This window comes from Anolis sagrei, chromosome 3, assembly GCF_037176765.1.
Source record: "Anolis sagrei isolate rAnoSag1 chromosome 3, rAnoSag1.mat, whole genome shotgun sequence".
Classification (NCBI taxonomy): domain Eukaryota; kingdom Metazoa; phylum Chordata; class Lepidosauria; order Squamata; family Dactyloidae; genus Anolis; species Anolis sagrei.
The window spans coordinates 218911071-218932228 of record NC_090023.1 but is presented as its reverse complement, the minus strand read 5'-3'; the positions used below and the strand labels follow the sequence as shown (position 1 = coordinate 218932228).

General features: G+C 42.8%; 1 protein-coding gene across 4 annotated transcripts in view; it reads left to right on the top strand.

The window, feature by feature from the left end:
• The window catches only part of DNMBP (dynamin binding protein), a 75044-nt gene that overhangs the window by 47519 nt on the left and 6367 nt on the right, over window positions 1-21158 (top strand). For all 4 annotated transcript variants that reach the window (XM_067465881.1, XM_060768184.2, XM_060768183.2 and 1 more), the window contains 8 exons: window positions 15178-15371; window positions 17395-17494; window positions 18075-18222; window positions 18775-18792; window positions 19254-19453; window positions 19773-19903; window positions 20130-20234; window positions 20458-20586. In XM_067465881.1, the coding sequence (XP_067321982.1) occupies window positions 15178-15371; window positions 17395-17494; window positions 18075-18222; window positions 18775-18792; window positions 19254-19453; window positions 19773-19903; window positions 20130-20234; window positions 20458-20586 (1025 nt within the window). The remainder of the gene's footprint in view (window positions 1-15177; window positions 15372-17394; window positions 17495-18074; window positions 18223-18774; window positions 18793-19253; window positions 19454-19772; window positions 19904-20129; window positions 20235-20457; window positions 20587-21158) is intronic.

Below are 21158 nucleotides of genomic sequence, written 5' to 3'. Positions count from 1 at the left end.
AATCCGGTTCAAAACAGATAATCTGGATTTTCTATATCAGTGTTGAAGGGGCCTCAGCTGATGACCCTGGGTCTACACTGCCATATAATCCTGTTCAAACCAAATCATCAGGATTTTATATGGCACTGTAGATCCAGCTTCAGAGGAAACAGGTGAAGTGGTGAAAGCCTAGGGTCCATACATTTCCCCACAGACTAAGCGAGGAGAGTTGAGCCCTCTCTGAAATTGGACCACTATGACTGTGTGGTGAATCCCCTTAAGAATGATTTATCAGAAGCATACCAAATGATGATGACTTTACTACTAGAGTCCTGGCACTCAGATTGTTGCTTCAATTGGACGGTGGCAGTTGTGATTGTCTCTGATGTAGTGTGTTGTGTTTTCATTGTTTTGGAAAAACATATTTACAATTTTTCCAAGTTCAGAAGAACCTGACTGCCAATGTTGAGAATCCCCATAATTCTGGAGTTCTTCATGAGGATTTATTTTGAGTTGATATGTATGGGATTACACTATTAAACAGTTGCCTGGAATCAGTGGTGGATTGGATGAGGATAAACAAACTGAAGTTCATTGTAATATTTGTTGTTGCATTCTCTACTTATTACAACCCTAAGGTATCACAGATTTGCAATTGCCTTCCTCTGCGGCTGAGATAATCTGTTGTTTGTATGGCATTGAATATTGCCAATTTGGAAGCTGCTCTGAGTCCCCTTCAGGGTGAGAAGAGCAGAGTAAAACTATAGTAAATAAATAAATGTGGCATGTCCATAGTCCTGCAGTCAGATTCATGACCGAATTGGGATTCAACCCTGGTCTCCAGTATTATAAGCCAGTGCGCAAACCACTACACTATGAACAAAAGGGATGCATGGGAAAGCATGGGGGATTCTACTGTTTGCAAGAATTCAATAATGGTTTAGGAAGCAATTCAAACTGGGGATGGAGGCAGGATTATGACTCAAGCTTCTCAGAGGGGACTGAATATGCTCATTGGGCCAAACGACTGACTATACAGATGGAGAGAGCAGAAAATTCAGGAAGGAGAGTAGAATAAAGCCCAGGTGAGCAACTGTGCCAAGCAATGCTATCCAACACAGTCTGTGGGAAGGGAATGATGGAATGAATAGCAGTTCCAAAATGTGAAGCATAACATTTGCCCAGCCTTAGAATAACTAGAGTATCTTGGAGGAAAGGCTAAGGTGTTATGTAACAGTCTTCAACAAGATCTATTACCTATATTTCTACAAATTGGCACACCTGTCTGAGGCAAAAGATATTGAGTCACAATGGGGTGTCAGCTTTGGTGCTTTCTCAGTTGGCTGTTTCTTTTGGTTGCCTCTCACAGCAGTGAGTCTGTCTTTCCCTCTGACTCTCCTCCCACTGGGATGATTCTTTGTCTTCTTTTGCTCCTGTGCTGTAAGGCCAAGAGTGGTGAAGTCTGAAACAGAAACCTGCTTTCAGTTGAAAAGTGAGGCAGCTTATGTGTCACATCAATGGAATGCCTTCTGTCCTCCGGGTCAGAGTTTCCAGGCATTGGACAGGAGCCCTGGGAAGACTTTTCTGCAGAGGCAGCAGTTATGTTGGTGGCTGCCACATTGTTACTTTACCTATCGCATGGCCTTGTGTGCACATTCCAGCCACCACCACACCTTCTCGACCTAGATCTTGTGCACAATGCACCTGTTATTGGATGGTCGAAAGGGGGAGAAAGAGGGAGTGCCGGCAGTTTTATTACTAGAAGAGGAAAACAGTGGGCTTCCTCTGCTTGAGCTTCCAGGGAGCCCTGTTTGGCCCGCCAGATTGATGTGTTCTGGAGCTTGATGGAGCTACAGATTGATCATCTCTTATCCGGAATTCTGAAATCTAAAAAACCACAACATTGTCCAGTTGTTCCCTTTGCTTTCTGATGATCCCAACTGTGTAGCTTTCATTGTCCAAGTATGATGGCCTTCCAAGAGTAGTGTCTTGGCAGTGGATACATGGGTAACTGTGGAGCCCTATTCTTGACCCCCAGGTTCTTTCACAGTGGGGGCATCGGTTTCCAGGTGTAAGGCAGTCCTGGTCGGGGTTGGCTTGGCGCGCCTTCCTCTTGGCACATTTCTCCCTCCATTCATGCCTCTTCAAATTCCACAGCACTGACCTCAAGGGCCAGGGCTTCTCAGTTCTCCATGTCTACGCCACAATTTTTGGTTGGCTTTAAGCCAATCTTTAAATCTCTTTTTCTGTCTACCAACATTCCATTTTCTATTCTTGAGTTGGGGGTATAGTAACTGCTTTAGGAGATGGTGATCAGGAATTCGGACAATGTGGACAGTCCAGCGGAGTTGCTGGCACAGAAGCATCCCTTCAGTGCTAGTGATCTTTGCTTCTTCCAGCACTCTGACATTTGTCTACCTGTCTTCCCAAGAGATTTGCAGGATTTTTCAGAAGCAACACTGAGGAGTTGCGTGTGATGTCTGTAGACAGTCCACATTTTGCAGGCATATAGCAGGGTTGGGAGGACAGTAGCTTTATAAACAAGCACCTTGATATCCCTAAAAATGTCCCAATCTTCAAATACTCTCTGCTTCATTTGGAAAAATGCTGGACTCGCAGAGCTCATGTGGTGTTGTATTTCAATGTAGCAGAGCCAAGGGTATCAGGACCCAATTGTCTGGACTTTGTGATAAGCAGGAAGGCTACTTTCTATTAGGTCCCCCTCGGGCTTCCTTTCCCTTTGAAATTAAGAGCAATCATTGCATTACATATTTTCCTTTGGTTTTAGCAGCTATATTCTGTTTTGAGCCGTTTCTTCTTTCATTCACAGGAGCATGCGTGGTATGGTCCTGAAATGGCGATTTACATTGTATCTGCTGGGGGTTTGGGTTCAGAAACCTCTGTCGATATCAAAACCTATGGATGCTGTAATCCAGGGTGTCAAATTCATTTTCATTGAAGGCCACATGGTTACTTTCAAAGGGCTGTTGAATCCATGGGTAAAAAATCCATGGATACAGAGGGCCAGCTATATATTTTTTCCAAAGTAGTCAGTGTTCTTTAGTTTTCACCCAATTTGGGCCCCCAGGTGTTATAGATGTTATTTGATCATCTACTGTGCATACTGGGGATAATGGGAATTGCAACCCAACAGCACTTGTGACTCCAAGGTTAAATAACATTTTAAAGTCAGACATCTTATTCACAAGCCTTGTATCTAAATTTAAATCCCACTATATTGACTAAAAGGAACAAATTGCAACCTTCCATATGTTAGTATCACAACTCCTATCAGCTCTAGTCATGATGTTGAATGATGAGGAATACAGGAGTTGTAGTCCAGCATCTAGAAGTCCATATAAAATGATACTGAGGGTCAGATTCAGCCCGTAGGCCCTGTATTTGACACATGTGTTGTAGTGTCATTACAATTGCATCATAAAATGGCATCCTTACATAAAATAGGGAGAGCTTGAGGATTTGTGAAATGGCGGGAGGCTACAGCCAGGTTTGCTGACACATCAATATAGTGCTCAGCACATGGCAAAATCAAGGCTTGCTTGTTGGATTTCCCCCCAAATATTTCCAAGCTGTAGTTTACTGAATCCGTGAATGCAGAATCCATGGATACAGAGGGGCGACTGTACTACACCACTGACATTCCCATTAAAGCTTTTTCCCTTTGAAAAAAATCCTTCATTGTGTACTTTCACAATTCCTGAAAAGCTTTTGGGGATTTTATGAACTCTTTGTGCCAGCTTCCCCTGTGCATTTCACTCTTTCTACTAACTGCTATTAGGGCCCACATATGGAGACTGTATGATCAGTGGAGTGCTTTCTCTGTGATTATGGTTCATGTTGGGAATGGCTGTCCAGATATTTTTTAGCTTACAGTTCTTGCCAGACTTTCCCATCCTAGCCCTCACAGTCTCTGAAGGATTACATCCGAAGTAAGTAGCCACTGTATACATAATAGCATTGTAGAAATGCTCTGGATGGAATTTGCGGGAGAAAGTATTATGTTGATGAGATAGATTAGCAGTGCCTTCTGGGGGAAACCACAGAAATCTTGGCAACTTGTCTAAAGCGGGTGGGAGAAGGCCATAGCTGGTGGGAGATGCATGGTTCAACGTAGTTAACAAGGTGTTGAGTAACAGAGATGTTGATCAAGTGATGAATAGTAACTGGAGGAAGAATTCCAGTGACTCGTAGTATAAATGTCTTAATACAGCCGTATTTTTTCATTCTGAGAAAGATATTTTGGTATTGCTCCATCCTTTGTCCCTTGTAGGATCTGCCTCCATCATGGCTTTCTTCCAGCCCTTTGTCACTCTATTGTAGAATGACGCACTCACCTCCCCGACTTGACTGCGTTACTGTGCACAGCAAGCTCTTGGTGGAAAGGGCACGCACATGTGTCTCCTTGCCAAAAGCCTTGGTCACTGGTAGTGGGAGTGAGACTTAAAATGCGTGCCAAGCAGCTTCCAGACATGAAAGACAACGGTAAAGATTGTAAAATGGGCCTGTGGCTTCATCAAAATTCAACCCACGTTTGTAAAATAGTGAGATCTGGCACCCAAAGGAACAAGCCTGCTCTTGTGCCAGTTAATGCAGGGATGTGTTCCTACAGGGACTGCTTTTGTGTTTCCAGTTGGCTTTTGGAAACAATTGACATGGGTTGTAAAGTCCTGTTAATTAGTCAGACAGTAGAACATTGTCTCTAAATTCCGAGTAGTGATGGGGTGTTAAGAGAACTGAACATTTTGGACATATAGACATAATTGTTTAGGGGAACTTTGATTTAGAGTTGGGTTATTTGCAGAAATGCGTACCATTGGTATCTCTGGAAGTATCTTGTTTTCTACAGTGCAGTGACCCATTTATTTAATGAAGTAAAACAAGGTTGTGCATCCAAAAGTTGGACAATACTTCATGCCACTTCATGAAATGTTATCCAGAATTTCAGGCATATATACCATGCATATAATTAGGAGGGAGATTGTATACATATTGTATACATATTATTTTTTGTAGCTGAGTAAAGATAGATGGGAAGCCATCTACTTTTCCCTTTTCTTGTATTGTCAAAGACTACATGGCCAGAATCACTGGGTTATTGCTGTAAGTTTTTTTGGGCTGTATGGCCATGTTCCAGAAGCATTCTCTCCTGACGTTTTGCCTCAGGCATCTTTTTTCTTTTTTATGTTCTCTCTTTCTTCTTTTTATGTTTCTTTCTGATTTCTTTTTCATAGCACCTTTTATGTATCTGTTGTATACAGTAGAGTCTTGCTTATCCAGCCTTCGCTCATCCAATGTTCTGTATTATCCAAAGCAGTCTGCCTCCTGCCCGGATCCACAGCTGTTTCAATACATTGCGATTTTTAGTGCTAAATTCATAAATACAGTAATTACTATATAACAACACAGTGTATTGAACTGCTTTTTCTGTCGATTTGTTGTAAAACATGATGTTTTGATGCTTAATTTGTAAAATCATAACGTAATTTGACATTTAATAGGCTTTTCCTTAATCCCTCCTTATTATTCAACGTTTTCGCTTATCCAACATTATGCCAGCCTGTTATGTTGGATACAAGAGACTCTACAGTACTTATCTTAATTCTGTATTCTTTTTAAAAAGCTTTTAAGGTCGGAAGGAAAAATATCTTTCTCTAATGTTGAATAATACTTGGTGTTTCTGATGAATAGGGTTATATTTCATGAAAACTCTTGCAGCTATGAATTGCTTTGCTTTTACAATGCTTTGAGACTTCCAGGTTGTCTTTGTTGCCCCAGGCTACACAGAACTTCCCTCTTGGGTGTTGTTTGTTCGATTGGCCAGGGCCTGAGATTATAGGAACAGCCCCCCTGATGCTTGACAAAGGAATGCTTCAGGGAGAGGAGTGTGCTCTATCTCCCGACCCCCTTTTATAAAAAAAGAAAAAGGCAAAAGCCTGGGAAATGCCAGAGCCTGGTTACTGGGCCCCAGGAATCTGCATGTGAACCTGAGCCAGGGGGCTGGCTGGAAGAAGACAAAAGCAGGTGGGAGGGAAAACCAGGAGCAGGCTGTGCCAGAACTCCGACGATGGCCCCTCAGGATTAGGCGGCACACACTTCCTCGAATCAGTGCAGGGAGCTGGGCATTGCTCATTTTTCCAGCATCAGAAATGTGGCGATTACTGTATACGGCACCAATATGCATCTGAGCGAAGCAGAGTCATAGTGTTTTAGCTGCTTTTATCCAATGTGGTGTAACTGTTTGAACATTGGACAGTGACTATGGAGGCCAGGGTTCAATTCTTGGATGGCCCTGGGCAAGTCACACAATCTCGCCCCAGAAAATTTTGTGATAGGTTTGCCTTAAGGTGTCCATAAGTCCGAAATACTTGAAGGCACACATAACCAACAAAGTTTCCCAGCCTTCTGACCTCTCAGAATGGATCTACACTCTCCTGTGTCCCAGATTATCTGCTTTAATAATAATAATAATAATAATATATTGTAGTGTCAGGAGCAACTTGAGAAACTGCAAGTCACTTCTGGTGTGAGAGAATTGGCCGTCTGCAAGGACATTGCCCAGGGGACGCCTGGATGATTTGATGTTTTTATCATCCTTGTGGGAGGCTTCTCTCATGTCCCCGCATGAGGAGCTGGAGTTGATAGAGGGAGCTCATCCGCCTCTCCCCGGATTCGAACCTGCGACCAGTCAGTCTTCAGTCCTGCCAGCACAGGGGTTTAACCCACTGCACCACCGGGGGCTCATTATTATTATTATTATTATTATTATTATTATTATTATTATTAGATAGAACTGCAAAGACTTTGGCACAAGCCAGCAAAGGCGGTCCCAGTGGTTATCAGCACTCTGGGTGCAGTGCCTAAAGACCTTGTCCTGCACTTAAAAACAATAGGTGCTGACAAAATTACCATCTGTCAGATGCAAAAGGCCACCCCACTTGGATCTGCACGCATTATTCGCCAATACATCACACAGTCCTAGACACTTGGGAAGTGTCCAAATATAAAAGCCAGCATAGTGATCTTGTTACGTATCAAATAATAATTATAATAATAAACAACTTTATTTATATTTTGCCCTATCTCCTCAAGATGACTCAGGGTGGATTCCAACACTAAAAGAAAAAAAATTCAATGCCTGATACAACAATAAATACAGATACAATATAAAACCATCCAAACCTCAAAGCAAACTCAATGCTTTGAACGGGATTATATGAGTCCACACTGCCAAATAATCTGGGATAAGAAGATAATTTGGGATAAGATACTGGGATATAGGGAAGTGTGGATCCAGCCTCATTCAGAGCCAGGAAACAAATGTCATAGAATTATCCAACTGGAGCCCCCGGTGGCGCAGTGGGTTAAAGCCCTGTGCTGGGAGGACTGAAGACTGACTGGTCGCAGGTTCAAATCTGGGGAGAAGCGGATGAGCTCCCTCTATCAGCTCCAGCTCCTCATGCGGGGACATGAGAGAAGCCTCCCACAAAGGATGATAAAAACATCAAATCATCTGGGCGTCCCCTGGGCAACGTCCTTGCAGATGGCCAATTCTCTCACACCAGAAGCGACTTGCAGTTTCTCAAGTCGCTCCTGACACGACAAAAAAAAAATCCAACTGATATGATCAGTGTGGCAGTGCTATACAGAGACCCTGAGAGTTGAAATTCTAAGAAGTAACTAATTCAGTGCTAGAAAGTTACTTTTTGAAAACATGTATCCCTGAATCCTCCAGATGGGTTGGCCAGTGCAAAGGGCAGATTCTGGGAGTTGTAGTTCTAAGAAGTGACTCAGTCACTTCACAGATTCTGCCCATTGCATGGCCACTGGCCAGCTGCTATGAAGGAGTCAATGGAAGAAAGTTACCTTTGGAAATGGGTGTCCCCTGACTCCTTCATAGCAGCTGGCCAGTGGCCATGCAATGGGCAGAATCTGTGAGTTGTAGTTCTAAGAAGTAACTCTGACCCCTTCTACATTGCCATATAAACCAGATTATCAAAACAGCTAATCTGCTTATTATATAGCAATGTAGAAGCGGTCCCTATTAGTGCTGGAACACAACTTTTGGAGGACACACATTTCAGAATCCTCCAGCTGGGATGGCTTTTAGCCATGCAAAAGGAGCGTCCTAGGAGTTGTAGTTCTAAGAAATGACTTTTCCAAACGCTGGGTTATTGCTGTAAGTTTTTTTCGGCCTGGGATCTTCCGCTTCCCAGCCAAAGACGGTCAACCAGAATGTTTAGGGTCTGGAAGCCAAAACCCGTTTAAAGAGGTGGGTATGTTTAGCTTTGAAAAGAGAAGGTTGAGAGGGAACATATTAACTGTGTTTAAAAATTTGAAAGGATGCCACATTGAGGAGGGAGCAAGCTTGTTTTCTGCTTCTCTGGAGCTGCACATAGCTAGGATTTGGTGCTTCTTAGGCCCCTTTCACACTGCCATACAAAATCCAGATTGTCTGCTTTGAACTAGATTATATGGCAGAGTAGATTCATATAATCCAGTTCAAAGAAGATAATCTGGATTAATCTGCTTTGATGCTCTGGATTATATGTCAGTGTAGAAGGGGCCGTCTGCAGAAGGACTTTGCTAACTGGGTCTTCTGGACCTCCAATTAGCTCTTTGATACTCTTGATCATAACTTCAATACTCTTGACCAAGTGCTGTGAGGAGTATTTTAGGCAGCTGAGAATGTTTAGCCTGGAGAAGAGAAGTAAGAGGTGACACAAGAGCCATGTGTAAAGATGTGTTGTCGAAGGCTTTCATGGCTGCAATCACTGGGTTGCTGTGAGTTTTCCGGGCTGTATGGTCATGTTACAGAATCATTCTCTCCTGACATTTCATCCACATCCGTAGCAGGCTTTGATACTGCAAGGCAATTGAATACTAATTAAAGTGGCTGATTGCAACATTCACACTTGTCTCCGACTTGGGATATTCCACAGTTATATAAACCCCATTTGACAAGTTTCCAACAGACCTCATAACCATAGATGTGGGCAAAATGTCAGGAGAGAGTGTTTCTGGAGCATAGCCATACAGCCCAGAAAACTCACAGCAACCCATGTGTAAAGATTTGAAATGGTGTCACATTGAGAAGGAGGCAAACATGTTTTCTGTTGCTCTGGAGGCTAGGAGAGGGAGCAGTGGAGTCAAATTGCTGGAAAAGAAATTCCACGTAAACATTAGGAAGAACTTCCTGATGGTAAGAGCTATCCCATAATGGAATATACTGCTTAGGAGTGCGGTGGAGTCTTATTCTCTGGAGGCTTTTAAATAGAGGTTGGCTAGCCAACTGTCAGGAGTGCTTTGATTATATTTTCCTGCATAGCAAGGGGTTGGATTGGATGGCCCTTGGGGTCTCTTCCAACTTTGTTGTTCTAACTGAGTTGATGTGCCCAGCCTTGGAGATTGGAGAAGGGAAGGGGGTTCAGGTGAGGGCCCCCTGTCCCTTTCCTTCCTCTGTGGCCTTGGAGTTCCAGTTCCGGGCTTTGGCTCCTGCTCCATCCTATTGAGATGCTAATGCCCTGGGAGCCCAGAGCCAGGGACTGGGCTGGGCTGGAAGAGGAGGAGGGTCAGCAGCAGAGATTGCCTGCCTCCCCCAGCAGTCTCGGCACAGCAGCGGCAGATGGTGGGAACAGCAGTGGGTTTCCAGGTAGGGAGCGACTGGAGGGGGGGCATAGATCTAGCTAGGTGGGGGTCACCCTTAGGTTCTGCTCTTTTCCTACCTCCCACAAATGAAAGAGAAGATCCACCTCCCTTCCTTTGCACCTGCTTGGGGGTATATCTCCACTATACAATTAATGCAGATCAGCACCACTGGGAATCCTGCAATTTGGTGAGGCACCAGCACTCTTTGGCAGAGAAAACTAAAAACCTGGTGAAACTACAGCTCCAATGGTGCCATTGAATTGTGGCAATTCAAGTGGTGTCAAACTACATTAATTCTGCAATTCAGATGCACCCTGGGAATCCCTCCCTCCTTTCTTTGCTAAGTCTTGCCCCTGTTCTTTCCCAAAGCCAGTGTATTTTCGAGTTATCACAGCATTACCCTACTTTAATAGCCATGGCTCAATGCTATGGAATCACAGGAGTTGTAGTTTTACAAGGTATTTAGCCTTTTCTGCCAGAGAGTGCTGGTGCATCATCAAACTACAACTCCCTCGATGCCATTGCATTAGGCCACAGCAGTAAAAAGTAGTGTGAAACTGCTTGCTATTGGCCCGGATTTGGCCAATATCAAGCAGAAAATTGCCGGGGGTTGCCTGGGGGACTCCCTGTTAAAGTGGGATGGAGAAAGCCTTATACTTCACCTTTTTACTTTTTTATCGACCCTCAAACCAACTTTAACTTATAGAGACTTCCATGGTGCCTCAACCTCAACAGCCCTGCCCAGGTCTTGCAGGCTCAGTGTTGTTGCTTCCTTGGTTGAGTCTCTCCATCAGGAATGTGGTCTTCCTTGTCTTCCACCTTACTAATCATGATTGTCTTTTATTGTGAGTCCTATCTTCTCATGATATGTCAAATGCTGGACAGTCTCATCTTGGCTTCTGGAGACAGTTCAGACCTGATTTGGTCCCGGAACCATTTATTTGCCTTCTTATCAGTCCATGCTATCAATCAAACTCTTTCTCCAACACCATATTTCAAATCAGTTGATTTTCTTCCTATCATTACATTTCACTGTCTGACTTTATCAACCATACATAAGAACAGGGAAATGTGATGGGATGGACAATCATAACTTTAGTATATAAGAATGGAGAGATAAAAATTTTAAAAATGTAATGAGAATAATTAATGTGTTGACAAAGGCTTTCATGGCTGGAATCACTGTGAGTTTTCCAAGCTGCATGGCTATGTTCTCGAAGCATTCTCTCCTGACGTTTCGCTCACATCTATGGCAGGCATCCTCAGGGATTGTGAGGTCTGTTGAAAACTAGGCAAGTGTGGTTTAAATGTCTGTGGAATGTCCAGGGTGGGAGAAAGAACTCCTGTCTGTTTGAGGCAAGTGTGATTGTTGCAATTGGCAACCTTGATTAGCATTTAATGGCCTTGCAGCTTTGGAGCCTGGCTACTTCCTGCCTGGGACAAGAATTACAGTAACTTTGTAAAGAAAGTGAATAGATCATATAAAAATACTTCAACATCTAGAATGTATACTGTACATACAACAGTCATTGATGATGCACTCACAGATTGTCTTACTATGTACTCAATAAAAAGTTGTGTGTGTGCGCGTGCACACATATATATAAATAAATAAACATGGCCAAAGTAGCAAAGTTATCAATAAGGAGGAATGCAACAGAAAGTGGTTCCCATCTTTTCTTTTGGCCATAGCCATTTGCGAAAGGCAAGATCCGCTCTCCTCTCAAGTGGCTTGGGTATGTTTTCCTTGATGCCAACCTTCATCCACCTGCTGCTCTGCAAAAGTGTTGAACTATGATTCCCATGACCTGCAGGCAACATGCTCTAGGGGTTGTGGAAGTTGTAGTCCAGCTTGTTGGCCAAGCAACAAGTGGATAGGCTGTTTTACAGCTACACACTCCCCTTCTCTATACTTTTTTAGACCCGTGGAATTTAAAGTGTTAGTCCCTGGACTGGTGCCAGTCCTTGAGCTATTGGCTGCTGGCACCTGGCAAGTTTCCAGGGGAAAGATTGTACCCATTTGGAACAAGTATAGAATCATTAGAAGAAAATAATTGCAGCCCCCCCCCCCCCCACAGCCTGACAAGCATTATGCTACACAACTCCTTGTCTGAAATATAATGTTAAGAATGGTATTTCTTGGCACGTGATCTGCCGACAGGCAGTAGTAAACACAATAGTAGTCTAACTGAATCAAACCAGTGAGCCATCTAGATCAGTCTCCTGTCTCCAGAGCATGACCTAGTTCCTTTAAAAGAGCTAGATCACTGCATACAGCTATATTAATTAATTTGCCTTAACAAGATTTGACAGGTGTAATATTCTGAGACACTCATGAAGGAGGATGCATTGAAATTCTCGATAACGATGTCTTTTTCACTGCTTGGAAATGTAATTTTGTTGGTCTACAACAGGCATGGGCAAACTTCGGGTCTCCAGGTGTTTTGGACTACAACTCTCATAATTCCTAACAGCCTACTGGCTGTTAGGGATTATGGGAGTTGAAGTCCAAAACACCCTGATGGCCGAAGTTTGCCCATGCCTGGTCTACAGCTTCCAGAATCCTCCAGTCTGAATGGCCACTGGAACCAACTTAGTTTTTTTAAAAATAACTTTTTACACTGCCTCTTTTGGTCATTATTGCCTATAGTAGTAGGGAGTTCAGTAGGTCACCTACTCCTGAGAACAAACTTATCTTCTTTAACTTCTGAATGGGATATTCTCATGTTCTGAAGTTACATGGAAGAATGTGCAAGTGTTCCCTATTGCAGTTTCCATTTTCAGTTACTTATGAGTATTAGCTGATTTCATCACTTCAGTGCAAACTATTGACTTTTGTACTTCAAAAGAAAATCTTACTTTCTAAACCCTCCCCCGCCCCCTTTTTTTTCTTTCTTTTAACCTGAGAATATAATCCTGCATATCTTGCTTTGGAATAACCAGTGCTGGCACAAGATATTTAGTTGCTGAGACAAAGAACAAGATGGCTTTGCACGTACCGAGACTGACCACATTAGAAGTTGGATTTAATTCAACATTGGCAACAGGACAATGTACTCCACCAAACAGGAGGACAGAGAGGATCCTAGGAGAAGCAACGCAGCCCATGTGGTTCATTCAGTTCTGCTTCCAACATTTCCTGCCTAAGGTCCTGAACCAGTGCTTAGCAGCAGTGATGGTCTGGATGAGGGCGAACAAATTGAAATTGAATCCAGACAAAGTGGAAGCTGTAAGCCCAAACAGGGTACAGGGTTACAGCCTGTGTTGGATGGGGTTGCACTCCTCCTGACGATGCAGGTTCGTAGCTTGGGAGTGATCCTGGATTCATTGTTGAGCATGGAACCCCAGGTTTCGGCGGTGGCCAGGGGAGCTTGTGCACAATTAAAACTTGTGTGCCAGTTGCGCCCGTACCTTGGGAAGTCAGACTTGGCCACAGTAGTCCATGCTCTTGTTACATCTCGTATAGACTACTGCAACACGCTCTACGTGGGGTTGCATTTGAAGATAGCCCAGAAGCTTCTAAGGGCGACAGCCAGATTCCTTACTGGAGTGGTATACAGATAGCATACAACTCCTCTGTGGCATCAGCTCCGTTGACTGCCATTCTGCTACTGAGCCCAATTCAAAGCCTTGGCCTATAAAGCCCTAAATGGTTCTGGTCCAACTTACCTGTTCAAACGCATCTTCCCTTATGAGCCAACTAGAGCTCAAATATCTGCTGGGGAGGCCCTACTCTCTGTCCCACCCCCTTCACAAGTGCATCTGATGGGGATGAGAGACAGAGCCTTCTCAGTGGTGGCCTCTCGGCTGTAGAACTCCCTCCCCAGTGACATCAGGCAGGCCCCATCACTTCTGGTTTTCAGAAAAAAAGCAAAAGACCTGGCTGTGTACACAGACGTTTGAAGAATAAGATATTACGGAATTCAACACAGTCTAAATAAGGATTATGAACAAGGATTATGGATGAATGAAATTATGCACTTCATATGCTTTAATAATCTCTTTATTGTTGTATGTGTTTTATTTGTTCAAGTGTTGATGGGTTATGTTTTATTGTCATGTTTTATGCAGCACTGAATTTTGCTTGGGTCCCTTGTGGGGTGAGAAAGGTGGGATATAAACAAAATAAATAAGTCAATAAGATATTATGGTGCCTTCTATAGCATACTAAGGCCCTGTCTTCCACTGAATGTAGTGGATGTTACTTCTGAATTTGGTATGCAAAGGCATGAGCTACTGGAAATACTACATCGCCCCTCTGCATTTGTGGGTTTCACTTTTGTAGATTTGATTTTTCATGGATTTGATTAACCTGTTTTTCATGGGTTTTTTTTCCTTTCATTAGGGGTCCTGTGCTCCTAACCTCAGGGAATGTGGAGGGCTGACTGTAGTTTTCTTTTACTGCCCCTTTCTTTTGCCTGATACAAACTGTTTATTCTGATTTTCTGTCATGTCTCTTGCAATTTCTGGTGACCTTATGGACAAGAGACCTCCAAGACTTTTGGTCATCAACTGTCTTGCTCAGGTTTTGCAACTCAAGCCTTCCCAATTTAATCAATCCACTTGTAATGTAATATTCCTATCCAGTTACACCAGGAGATGTAGTATAGAAATATTAACTTTCAAATTATGGTTCTGCTTGCCTTTTTATGGGTGAAATTTAAAAATTGATATTTAAATTAGTTATTCCTAATAATATCCCATCATTTCCAGAGTAGCACCAAGCATATCTAATACCACCTAAAACAATTTTCAACATCCTGTGGCACAAATACATGTGATAAAAAGGGCAGTTGTCTGTAGAAAATCATGCTTTAATACACTTCTTAATTTTTAAATGTACCACCAAACATTGATAGTGGTGAGTCTATGATTGCTGTTGTTTCCCTACTTTTTGCAAATTAGTCTTTTCAGACACATAGATGTGAGTCTGCTCAATAGACTTTGGGTGCAGCCGGACCATTAGATACAACTGTGATGCTCCATGGAAAAAATATTAGCAGTTTAATGAAGTATATTTTCACAGGTCCATATGAGGACTTTGGGTTAACTGGTGACCCTGTTTGATCATATAAGCCATTTGTTTATACCAAGTCTTAGAAAAATCTTCTGGTTACATCACATTTACTTTACAAGCTTGTCTGTCAGTTCCACTTGCCTTTTATGAGGTAACATTTTCTGTTCCTTCTCAAGTATCACATGTCTTGGGACAGCTCTGTTCCTTTTCATTTCCTTACTACTGCCAACATGTTCATCCTGGACAGTCAACCCATACCACTTCGTGTCTGACCTGGGTCAGAGAGAGGCTGCCAAAAACGTGGATGATGTCGTTTGCGCGTTTTTGGCAGTCTCTCCTTGCCTTGATGCCAGCAATGAAGATGTTGGCTCATTCTAAAAGGTCCTTTCCGTCAGTCAGCTGCTGGTCATCTGTATGTTGGATTGCCCAGAGACTGCCAGTCATCTACTGCTGCTTTATACGGGACTGACGGCTGGCTCTAATCCTTGTTCTAATTGCCTCTGCCTCTCTTTCAGAGATGACCCTTCTCTCTGCCCAGCCAGCATCCCTGGAGTCAGCAGCTACTGCAGCCACAACTCCAAACCCGGAGCAGAGGATGTTGGAAAAGAGGGCAAAAGTCATTGAGGAGTTGCTGCAAACAGAAAGAGATTATATCCGGGACCTTGAGATGTGTGTGCAGAAAGTGCTAGTGCCATTGCAGGAAGCACAGGTAAGAAGGACATGAGACTGGGACCAGAACTGTGGCATCTGATAGTGGACTCTATGAGTGTATGTTTTTTTTTACCAGAGATGATACGTAATTTGATGGTATTAGGAACCATTGGCTGAGGTCCTACACCTTTAGTGTAGGAGTTCCACATGCAGATCTCCACTATGATTCGCCATCACTCCTTCTAGGATTCACTTTTTCGTTGCTGCAATAGCTTATACCGTAGCCATTTTGTGGCTGGTGGAAAGCAAAGCACCAGGATCTGCCAAATGTAGACCAAGGGTATCTTCTAACAAGATCTGCCAAGTACTTCCTGATATCTCACCAGGTGATGTCATTGCTCTACATCTGGCTGTGGGAACGTAGCCAGACACCACTCTGATCTTCTCTGTTCTCCACCAACAACGAAATGGCTATTGGAAGTGGCTATTTCAGCAACACAGTGAATGCAAAAGAAGGAAGAGAGTGCCTGTTGCACCACAGGCCTGAAGGCACCAATGACCACAGCACCATACAAGAGTCTAGAGTATAAGCAAACAGTTTATTGTAAAACCACACACACAAAAGGTATATGGAAAAATCAGGTATAAGGAAATAAGGTGTATAATCCAAAAGGGTCAGCAATAGATGATAATCAAACAGGAAATCAATTGTCTCTTATAAATCCAAAGGTAACGCAGTTCAGAGATAATCCCAAAACACAAAGAAAGCTTAAGTCAACAAGCAGAAGATATGCTTAACAAAATCGAAACAGGAATACAAAACAAAAACATGGAAAACTCCCAGGATACTTCAATCCAAGACCAAGGTTTGAAACATGAACCAGAGAACTCAGGCCTAGCTACTAACTTGAATGCTACGTTGCCTGAACTGAAGTCAGGGTGTACGTTGGCTCTTAATAAACAGACATGAAATCATAACGTCTGCCACGGAATTTCTGTTTCCCACAAAGCCGTATTGATCTACGAAGCTGGCTATCTACAGTTATATTCTCTGGGCCTGCATCACTACCTGGAGCAGTTTCATTTTCTTGGCCTGTATCATTCTTTTGGCCTGTATCACTATGAATCCCAGGAAAGTCCACATTCTCTTCTAACTCTTAAGTCACTAGTGAACCCATCGGCCCTTGGCTGCTGTGACTGCTGCTGAGCTACAACAGTACCAGCCTCTGCCAGTGAATCAAAAATGCATATGCAAGCATCAGAAAGAATGTGTACATCACTAGCGAGATGCTGGCCTTTGGGTCTAACAGATAGACCTGACTAAAAAGAATGTGTCTCTTTAGATACTGTTGTACTCCAGCTCCCATCAGATCACCTAGCCTATCTGATGGAGATTATGAATATTATCGTTCATAAGTATATTTAAGCCTACCAATTCTTTAGATGTATGTTGCAATGAGTAACACCAGATTGCTAATCTCTACTTGTCTACAAACTTACTGAGTGACCTTGGCCCAGTTGTTGTTCTCCTGCAAGATTTCTTTGAGGAGAAAGAAGGGCATTGATTCTCCCCTGTTTGTTGTTGTTGTTGGGGTATTTTTTTAAGTAAGGGTAACATAAAATGCAATATTACATAGAAATGGGAGTGCTTATGGATGCTGTTCCATGGAATATTGGGTGGAAGTACAGAAAAACTGTAGAGGTGTTGCATGGCTGGAAGGGCTCTTTTCAAGAAGTTGGAAAAGACAGGGACTGTTAAAAGCCCCCAACCAGTATGACCACTAGCTCTGCTAGCTAAGGGATTTGTGAGAGTTATAGGGAAAAAAAAGGTAAGATCGCAAATCTCTAGTTCCCAGCCTCTCAATAGTGATATAATGCTATGTATGCAGTGGAGTGTCAGAGATGCACGAGAATTCGTTGGTGTGCTTCAAGGCTTTTTTATATCTTTGGAGAATGAAAGGGAAAAGCCACCATGTACCAACTCCTATAAGGATTAGTTATGTGGTCTCTCTAATACTGAAAAGGGACTTTGAAGAAAAGCATTTATTTATTTGTTCTAAGACTTCTTTGCTTCCTCCCAGGTGCCAAATGTAGACTGTGAGGGGCTTTTTGGGAACATTTATGGAGTCATTGCCTTCTCAAAGCAGTTGCTGAACACCTTGGAAGCTGCTGATGCTGTTGGTACGTACGTCTTGTGGTTTTGTTAATTTTCGAGAAGGCTTTCTTTTCTAGTTTTGCCACAAAATTGTACTGACTTTTTTCTTTTTTTTTAATGGGGGGGGGGCTTTTGAGATTTCTGGAAATTTGGGGCAACAAAATGAAAATACAGGTATGCACACAGACCTTATTTCTTGATGATGATGATGATGATGATGATGATGATGATGATGATGATGATGATGATGATTATTATTATTATTGGGATGGATCCATAGAAAGCAGTGGGGATAAGTAATCCAATACAGGTTCTGCAAGGCAATACTGACCCTGAGTGCAATTCTTTTGTCAGGCAGGTTTCCCTTGTGTTTGCATCTGGTAGGAACAGTATTGTGAACAAGGCTCTTCTGTGAACACTTGTTTCCTCACCCCATAGTTGGTAAATTGTGTACCTGTGATGAGAAAGACTGCATACCACTATAAAAATCTTCCTAGCAAATGAGAAATTAAAGAGAAAGAAATCAATCATATAAAATGTCACAAGAGTCCTGTACACAATGTTGTTCTTTCTTATTGAACTGACACTTTGCTGCCTCTTCCTAAGGATCAACCTTCCTGTCACTTCGGGCTGAGCTGGAGGCTGTGTACAAAGTGTACTGTCATAACCATGATGAGGCCATTGCACTGTTGGAGGCTTATGAGAAAGATGAGAGGGTCCAGAGGCACCTCCTGGAATCACTGGAGGTCCTCAGGTGAGAGGGGAACCCAGACTCTTTTTCCTCCCACACCCACAGCCAGGCTCTGACAGAATGAGCCCGAACTGATTTTTGTTCCAGTGCTTCCCACTGAAAAACCCAGTACTTAGGAGAGTTACTGTTTTATATTGCAATGCCTAGGGATTTTCTTAAGAGTTATACTCCCAAATGTAACTGTTTAAAGCTTGAAAAAAAAACATAAAGTGGGCCCTTGGTATCCCACAGGCTTTGGTACCAAGATCTTCTGGAGATGCCAACATCTCTGGATGACCAAGTCCCATTATAAAAAATGCTGCAGTAAAGTGTATAAAATGGCAATGTCAAAGTTTGCCTTTTGGACTTTTAAAAATATTTTCAAGCCTTGGGTGGTTGAATCTGTTGATATGGGAGGCCAAGTGTACTTATTTGTTGTGGACAGAATTTGAGATTTTGTCTCTGCATGAGTACCCTTCTTCCAGGTATGATTCTAAGCCATTCTAAAATGGACTGAGATTCTAATCAGCTCCTTTTCTTTCTTTTTTCTTTCTCCATGCTATTCTGTGTTGCCAGGAGTCTGTACAGTGAATGGTAAGAGGGATTTTTAATGGCATCAGCTTGCTTGTTTGGGTATATGTGCATATCCATATCTAGGGAGGCAACAAAGGAGGAAATTGGGAATGGAGGGGAATCTTTCTTGCAAAAGTGTGGGGGGGGGGGAATTGCAGACATTATTAGTGCCAGAATTAAAACAAACTAGTGAGGAGAAGTATGTTGACAGTTTGACTGGAAGAAAATTAATGTGGGGGAATGTGGCTGAATTTGGGATGGGTGAGGTGCTTGTTGCTGTGTTGTTTAATGATGAAATACCATTGTATGAGAGAAAAGGTGGCTTCAGAATTTTGAATTGACTTTGGTGAAGTGGTTTGGAGTTTGGGCTGTGGTTTGCTTTGGAAGAGTGCTGAAAAAAAAGCTCAACTGTTGGTGAACTTGGGATAATCCCATGGGCTGTGCGCTCTTCTGGTTTGCTCACTTGTTCATATCTTTTTCAGGGGCTGTACCAACTACATTGACCTGGGCTCCTTCTTGATCAAGCCCGTTCAGCGTGTGATGCGTTACCCACTGCTGCTGATGGAGCTCCTGAGTGCCACACCTGAGTCCCATCCTGATCGTGTTCCTTTGGCAGCTGCTGTCCGGGCAGTCAAGGAGATCAATGGGAACATCAATGAGTACAAGCGCCGGAAGGACCTGGGTGAGCTGTGGGTCAGTGAGAGATGGGCTCTAGGGAAGTGGAAGGAAGAGCCCAGGCATCTGTTTAAGGCAAGCAAACAAGCAATCCCTGTGGAGAAGGGGTGATGCTGTCAAGAGCATCCCTATGTGGGATATCACATTAGAAGTGCAACAACCACTAATGCTGGTCTTGTCTAGTATTAGTACAAGGAAAATGCTAAAAAATACTAGCAGAGGATTATTCTCAGGTTGAACAAGAAATGACCCAAGATAATCTTATGGAAAATGGCTGTTTTTTGACCCTCGTGTTGATTGTTACTTCCCACCATACTCTCTTTCAGTGCTGAAATACAGAAAGACGGATGATGACAGCCTCATTGAAAAGATCTCCAAGCTCAACTTCCACTCCATTATCAAAAAGTCCAATCGTGTCAGCAGCCACCTCAAGCATCTCACAGGTTTTGCACCCCAGGTAGGTAATAGGTGGCTGTGCCATGTGTGCCTGTGGCTCACGGATGGAGTTCAGATGGCTGTCAAATGTTGGATAGCAACTCATCCCTACTATTCCTTATGGGAGATTCAGCCCAACAACATCTGGAAGTTTCACATCCCTTATTATAGATTTATTTGCAAGGGCATGGAAGCTTGGAGGTGTTGTGAATCCTATTGACTCTTTCTCTCCCTTCTTTTTGTTGCAGCTCAAGGACGAGGCTTTTGAGGAGACAGAGAAGAACTTTAGAATGCAGGAACGGCTGATTAAATCCTTTATCCGTGACCTCTCCCTTTACCTTCAGCATGTTCGGGTGAATAAACGTGATTGGGGGAAGGGGGAGTGCCTGAATGGCTAGAGTCCTAAGCTGTCCTTTGGGGCTGACATGTGGACTTAGAAGTGCATTAACAAGGTGCAATTTTTGTCCCTTAGTCAGTCCCAGTCCTCTTCTACCCTATCTGCTGGTTGTGGCTGGGCTGTCGGAAATCCAGAATTGCCTCATTACTCAGCTGATGTTTTTGTGTTCTGGCCCTCAGGAATCGGCCTTTGTGAAAGTGACAGCGGCACTCAGTATGTGGGACCTTTGCATGGAGAAAGGCAGTGCTGAGTTGGAGCAGTTTCAGAAGGTCCATCGCCTCATCAGTGATCAGCTCTTCTCTGATTTTGTAAGTGAGGTCTTTGCATCCCTTCTTATCTTATGTAGAAAGAAATTAAAGAATAAAATACTTTTGTTGGAAGGGACCAACCAATCTTTCCAAACATTAAGGGTCTCCAAATGTTTTATACTAAATTCCCTTGTGTCGTTGGCCATTTCACTGAGTTAGGGCTGATAGAAACTGTGGTCAGGAATATGTGGCAGGCACCAATTAAAGGGAGGTTGGAGTAAAACATATTTTATTGTGTTACTTATTAATGTTTAAATTATTACATTATTTTAATTGTATTATTGTCGTCTGTTGTCTATTGTCTATATTATTTTCTGTATCTTTTGATTGTTGTAAGCTGCCCTGAGTCCCTTTGGGGAGAGGGGGTGGGGTATAAATATTATTATTATTATTATTATTATTATTATTATTATTAAAGGCATTGGTGAAAATGAAAGTGAAAAGGAGGAGGAAAAAGGCTGGAAAGAAGAATCTGCTAGTAGGAGAGATCTTAGCTAGAATTCTGTTAGAGTCCTCCACATGCATATGTTCTTCTATAAAAGCACTTAGGCAATTTAATTCAGTACTCAACA